The sequence below is a fragment of the Pyrus communis genome, chromosome 5 (assembly GCF_041283825.1).
Source record: "Pyrus communis isolate YQ-2024b chromosome 5, ASM4128382v1, whole genome shotgun sequence".
Taxonomy (NCBI): domain Eukaryota; kingdom Viridiplantae; phylum Streptophyta; class Magnoliopsida; order Rosales; family Rosaceae; genus Pyrus; species Pyrus communis.
The window spans coordinates 740105-747500 of NC_142569.1; the positions used below are offsets into that span (position 1 = coordinate 740105).

Consider the following 7396-nt stretch of genomic DNA (forward strand, 5'->3'; position numbering starts at 1 on the left):
TAATTGTCAAAATTTTATTGTAAGGTTACACAATAATGAATGAGTTGAAAGTGTTTGTCATAGTGAATAAAACATTTCTCTTCAACCCACAACATATCGAATTTAAGTTTTCCCTTTTCGCTTAATGTAGCTTAGAGTGATAATTTCACTTGTGATAAAATAATGATGACAAGGTTTTATAAAACAAGTTGACATAGTTATTATAGACTAACTTTGAATACATATATATATATGACATCGTGACAGTTCTATTATACTATTAACTTCTGTTATTATGCATAAATGTAAGTGCATTAGATAATTATTATTCAAATAAAATATCAAAGAGGTTAATAAAATAGTAAATGTCACTCTAAAAAAAGCATACTATGTGAATATATTGAGAATGTGCAAGCACTTGTTCATTAATTATTCTTGATGGTTTCTTTATCACAAGTTAATCCATTCCAACTTGTGATTGAGCAGTGCAAAGAGAAATGACTTTGTATAAAGAAGTGTCCAGGAGAAAAGAAAATGGCAACATCAACACATTCTAGACGCATATGGGTGTCCGATTTGGCACGAGCATCGGTACTTTGGTAGGTGACAAGCACATGACAAACTAAATTAAAATATGCCCATATATATTGCATGATAAGACATGTTCTTTATTAAATATTTACTATTTTAATTTGATCATGATGGCTAATTGTGTTGGCGTTGGGCCGTAAGGGGAAGAAGAAGAGGACAACGAGCAGAAGTGCGAATATTAAATGAGTGGACAGATTGCAATCAAGCTCCAGTAGTAACCAAGAAAAAGGCGGCAAAGGCTACAGTAGAGAGAGAAAGCTAGACCTAGCAGTAGTGATTCCAATTTCCCTCTCTCTACAATTTTTATTTTCCTAGTGTAAAATATTTTCATCCGTGTGAGTTCATACATATATATATATACTATTAGCCATTAGGTGTCCCGTTTGGCTCTTCCCTCGATTTGATCGATCGTTGGGTCTCTCCTTCTCTATCTCTCTCATAATTCTTTGCCAGTAATGGCAGCCCATCAGTGGCACTGCAAGAAAAGAGGGCGAGAGTTTTCATCGGGAAGGTAAGGCTTTGCATCACACGACACAGAGTGTGATAGAGGGAGAGTAATAGATTTTCTCATCTCCTCAGTTACCCTCCCCTCCTATCTCTACGTCATCTACCATATTTTTATTATTTGTTATTGTTATTCACGTTCACACAACTATCTTAATAACCAAATGAGTTTGTATTACCCTAAGAAAGAAAAATAACCAGCTGAGTGTTTTGAGATCATGAATAAATTTTGTATTTGTTTATAAATGATTAGGTTATTTTTTATTTTGTTAATTAATTTTTGTAATAATTTATTTTTATCGTATCAGAATAGGTTATCTTATACATGAAGCCTCACGGTCATACATGTCACATCCCGATCCGGAGCGGATCACTTCCCGAGCCCGCTCCACCACCGTAGCATGATATTGTCCACTTTGGACCCCGACTACGCCCTCACGGTTTTGTTTTTGGGAACTCAGACGAGAACTTCCCAATGGGTCACCCATCCTGGGAATGCTCTCGCGCGCTACTCGCTTAACTTCGGAGTTTCCATGGAACCCGAAACCAGTGAGCTCCCAAAAGGCCTCGTGTTAGGTAAAGATGGGAATATACATATAAGGATCACTCCCCTGGGCGATGTGGGATGTCACAATCCACCCCCTTAGGGGTCCGACGTCCTCGTCGGCACACCACGACCAGGGTTAGGCTCTGATACCAAATTGTCACATCCCGCCCCAGACCCGCTCCATCACCGTAGCATGATATTGTCCGCTTTGGGCCCTGACTACGCCCTCACGGTTTTGTTTCTGGGAACTCAGACGAGAACTTCCCGATGGGTCACCCATCTTATGAATGCTCTTGCGCGCTACTCGCTTAACTTCGGAGTTCCCATGGAACCCGAAGCCAGTGAGCTCCCAAAAGGCCTCGTGCTAGGTAAAGATGAGAATATACATATAATGATCACTTCCCTGGACGATGTAGGATGTCACAATCCACCCCCCTTAGGGGTCCGAAATCCTCGTCGGCACACCACGACCAGGGTTAGGTTCTGATACCAAATTGTCACATCCCGGCCCGGGGCGGATCACTTCCCGGGCCCGCTCCACCACCGTAGCATGATATTGTCCGCTTTGGGTCCCGACTACGCCCTCACGGTTTTGTTTCTGGGAACTCAGACGAGAACTTCCCGATGGGTCACCCATCCTGGGAATGCTCTCGCGCGCTACTCGCTTAACTTCGGAGTTCCCATGGAACCCGAAGCCAGTGAGCTCCCAAAATGCCTCGTGCTAGGTAAAGATGAGAATATACATATAAGGATCACTTCCCTGGGCAATGTGGGATGTCACAATACATGTTCTATGTCACTTGATTTATATTATCCACATGTTAACTTGAAAATTTGTTACACTTTCAAACTAAAAAAAAGGAAAAACTATTTATCTACTTATAAATAACTAAACTACTTTCTATATTACAAATGAATTTTACAGTGAATCCTCAAATTTTTTTTTAGCCTTTATGAACCACCGCCCCTTTATTTGTTCCTGTTGCATAACCCTACATATTAGAGAGAGAGAGAGTATTGTATCTGCTTCTGTATGTCTGTGAGGAGTAAAACGCATGTGTGGGGAGAGAGAGAGATAAAACAAGAATTTTGAGAAGGAAATTTGAGGCAAGCTTTGGCAGACCAAGCAAACGAAGAAAAAACATTAAGGTCATCCCAATCGAAAGGTCAAGAAGGTCGGAAAGTCGAAAATAGTCTAAAAATCATCTCCAACCAAGGATCAGATCAGAGCGCTCGTGTGCCCCACAAAGTCTGAAATGACCGAAGGGCTGACCACATCTTGCCAACCAGCCCCAGGCTTACTGGAATTTTTTTACTGGTGTCGGTTATAATCGAAAGCAATGCTTCTAATAGTATCGGTTCTATCCGACAAAAATTTGAATCCAACGGTTAGTTGGCCCTTGTTATTGTTGGATTCAATTTTTTGGGCCAATTTTTAAAAAAAAATTCTTAAAAATTCTAAATTTTTTTCTTATAAATACCTAAACCATTCATTCACCATTCCTCGCAAATTTTTCACCATTTCAATTCTCATATTTTCTTACCTCTTTCAAAAATATTTCCTTCAATTATTTAAATAATTTTCAAATGGCATTGTCTGCAATAAAAGGTAGGGTTTGGACCTGAAAAGAAGATGAGGCTCTTTGCAGGGCTTATAGATGGGTGTCAGAAGATAGTGTGAGGAAGAGTTCTCAAATAAGTAAAGGTGTTTGGATTCGTGTGTCTAAAAAATATTAAGAGTTATACGAAAGCACCGCTCCACTGAATATCTGAAACCACGAGAGTTGTTTTTCAAGATGGAAGAAACATCTTCACCCAAGTTTGAACAAATGACATCAAGCAGTATTAACAGTCGCAAGTAGACATGAAAGTGGCGCTAACTACTACGACGAAGTAAGTATTTTCACAATTTATTTTAAATATTTAATTATATTACATTTAATTTCATGAATTACTTTCCTTTAATATTTGTAAATACATTTAATTTCATAAATTAATTTCCTTTAATTTTTGTAATTAATTTTTCTAGGTAGCCCAAGCGGAGGAATTGTATATGGAAGGTAGCTCGAAACCCTTTCAGTTTCACAGTTGTTGAGAAATTTGTAAAGGGTGAGTGTTATTTGAAGATCCACCTCAACATAGAGTAGGTCCTACGTCGGTGTTCGAAATTGCATCCTCAGCTGCATATATGGATGAAGATGGATCTCTTACCATTCAACAAACAATGGTAGAAAATCCGTCTTCGGGTGAAGGTTCCATACCTAAGGCTATGAGACGAAACAAAGCACAAAGGTTGAAGGAAAAGAGTAAGGCAAATGATGATTACGCCGCTCAACACGAAGTGGCGGCCTCATTGCGCTTAATAGGAAAAGAACCGTAGGGATAAATTACAAGGCAAACAAATAGAAGAAGAGATGGATGATAAGAATATAGAAATGAACACTTCGAATTACACTCTAATGAGTAAGGCCTATTTTGATAGGAAAAAAATAAGAAATTATGACCCGACGGCAGTTGTTTACCTTTGACTATACTCCTACAATGACTGATAATGAAGATGATATTGATTATCGATATTAAATTTAAGTTGTTGTAGTTTTTAAATTTAAGTTAATGTTGCTTTCAAATTTAATTTGTAGTTTTTAAATTTAATTTGTCGTTTTTAAATTTAAGTTGTATTTTTTAAATATAAGTTGTTGTTTTTAAATTTAAGCAGTTGTAGTTTTTAAATTTAAATAATAAATTATATTTGGCCTTATGGCTTTTTGATCTTGGATTAGAGACGATTTTTTGTGACAGGGCTAAAACAAGCCCTATGACTCTTTGGCTCTTGGTTGGAGATGGAAGCAAATATAATTATGTAATATTTATTAAAATATTAATTTTTTGAAAGACAAGAGGGCTAAAACGAGTTTTCTAACCAATGCCTTATCAATCTATCATAATTAAACTACTGACCCACCATCCTCCACCACTTTCACTCTCACTCACTACTTAGGATTTCCCTGTTAAGAGCCTGCTCAAAGTTTGTAGCGTAAAACCCGGGAGAGCCCTCTCTTTCTTTTATTTTTTTGAAGAACAAGCCCTCTCTTTCTTTGGAGGAGTGATATCGTTCAGGATCAGATCCACATATTTATGCATGTATAACATTATTACGTAGGACAGAGAAAATAAAAACATTTTAACCTAGAAAGAGAGGGGGAGAGAGAGAGAGAGAGAGAGAGAGAGAGAGAAATGATTTGTAGCAAAGCCAAGTGAACGAAACTAGTAGGAAGGACTAGGTAACAAAGTTAATTTGTGAGGGATAGGATAATAGCAAGAGATCTAGTGAGAGAGAGAATGGAAGGTGGTTCCAATGGCACCTGTAGTATGATGGCTTTTGGAGAAAGCAGCAGTAATGGAGGAGGAATGATGATGATGCCTCTAATGACTTCATCACATCATGCTGATCACTCTCACCATCATCATCATCAACATATGAACCCTAATCCTTATGCAGATGCACACAATACTAGTACGACTCATCAGCTTCACCAGCTTCCCCAGTTGCCTCCGTCCAACAACCATCACGACCGGCATAACACAAGCGGCGGCTCCTCCTTCATTCTCCACAACCCAGCTGCCGCCTCCTATTTCATGGACAACAACAACAATAATGATGGTGTTGGCGGCAGCTCTTTTTCTTCTTCATCTTCAACTGTCAAGGCTAAGATCATGGCCCATCCTCACTATCACCGCCTCTTGGCCTCCTATATCAACTGTCAAAAGGTAAAATTTAAACCATCGATATAATTAAAATACACACATATATATTTATATTGACCTCCCAAATAGGTATTCGATTCCTACAAACGTAGGAGTTAGTACCACAATTCTCCATTCGTTGTCCTTTTTTTTTTAATTTTATTTATTTTAATTTTTGTTTGCTTGAAAGGACATATTAGTTGACATGCGCCTGAAAGTGATAGATATTTCATGTTTCCAAGCTTCGTTCCTTTGGGAAGTTGAGATCTGAGAATCTTAATAATCATATTCTCATTGTAAATTATGTTAAAATAATTTGGATTGGCCGATATTAGCTCCTTTGGTAGGACTATGTAGGATTCAGAACGCCCATCCTCAACGAAAGATTTGGTATTATGAAGTTGTTCATGCAGTACTACTACTATACCATCATGTTCTTGTCATGCTTCATGGAGTTCATTATGTTAACAAGGAACTTAAGTAATTATGTTGTTGATAAAGACGGTCCAAGTCTCTTCGCCCTTTTGAGTTTTGATCTTGTTTAAACATATGTTTTCATCATCATCATTTAAAAGAGTTCGAACAATAATATTTAATTGAACACAATGATGTGCAGGTTGGAGCGCCGCCTGAAGTGGTGGCGAGACTGGAAGAAGCGTGCGCATCGGCGGCGACAATAGGTCAAATGGTGAGTAGTAGTAGTGGATCAGGATCTCTCGGTGAAGATCCAGCTTTGGATCAGTTCATGGAGGCCTACTGCGAGATGCTCACCAAGTATGAGCAAGAACTATCTAAACCCTTCAAGGAAGCCATGATCTTCCTCCAAAGAATCGAGTCCCAATTCAAAGCCCTTACTCTTTCTTCTTCTTCCGATTCTGCAGGTTCGTCATCACCATTATCTCTCTCTATGTATGTATATCATCACTGTTTCTTTTTCTTAAATTTCTTTACTGTTTAGGAAGACCTTTTGAGTATTTTCTTTATTTCTTATTATCTGAATATTTTAATGCTAAGCAATATAATAACCAGCCATGCATGGAAGCCGTTTCCAAGATCCTGTAGGTTTATTTTATTAATTAACAAATGTGTTCCAAAGTGGGTACCCAATTAGTTCTTCTTTGTTCTCCCTTTTCAAAGTCTTTCATTTGATATATTAATTGGTTCCTTCTACAATTTATTTAATTATATATCTGCTGTTCGTTGGGATGTATTATGTATATATAGAACCGTTTTAGTACTAGGGTGGTAGCTGGCTAGTTTCCACTCGCAAGTCATGTTATTTTATAGCTATATAGACAAATCGATGGCGTTGCATAGAACTATATGGCTTTGGCGTTACATAGAACTATATGGCTTTGATTCTCTTCTCGGTGTGTGTTTTGGACGAGATTGTTTGGTTTGTTTTGAATTCTTCACCTTGTTTTACCTAGTTGAAATTGACGCACTGTATATATATTAGGACAAATGGTTTGGCTTGCATTTTCCCCCCGTCTTGTGTTTGTGTGTGTGTGCATATATAGCAATGCTCAAAGTAACTGCTATTTCATAACTATTAGGTTTTTTCTTAAAGCCCTAGTGGCCAATTTGTGTGGACAACAAAATATTTGTATTTAGTTTCATAACTATTAGGTTTTTTCTTAAAGTCCTAGTGGCCAATTTGTGTGGACAACAAAATATTGTATTTAGTTTTACACTCTTGGAATATTAGTTAACTCTGTAAATAAACTTTTGTATGTTAGTCTGCCTTGTTCTAAGGTTACTATAGAAATATAGACCCGAGTTCTAGAAATCGTCGATGTTTTAATGTATTTCAAAACATGTATATTTAAGCTTTAGATATATTTCTGCACATAGTTATTGATTCTATAAGGACTGTAGCTAGCTTATAAGTTGGGTATCCTGGATTTTTATACATACAGAGAATATCTCACAAATGGTAAGCGGTAAGCTTGACTCATGGTGTTGTCCTAATACAATGATACATATCATGGGCAGTCTGTATGGACCAAAACAACTGAGTTGGTGGCTCTA

The 7396-nt window shown here is 37.6% G+C and overlaps 1 protein-coding gene across 1 annotated transcript in view; it reads left to right on the forward strand.

Annotated features, from left to right (window-relative positions):
• Positions 1 to 4681: 4681 nt before the first annotated feature.
• Positions 4682 to 7396, forward strand: part of LOC137725768 (homeobox protein knotted-1-like LET6) — a 9915-nt gene continuing 7200 nt past the window's right edge. The window contains exons 1-2 of the mRNA XM_068464548.2: positions 4682 to 5389; positions 5982 to 6246. Coding sequence (XP_068320649.1) covers positions 4961 to 5389; positions 5982 to 6246 — 694 coding nt within the window. The 5' untranslated portion in view covers positions 4682 to 4960. The remainder of the gene's footprint in view (positions 5390 to 5981; positions 6247 to 7396) is intronic.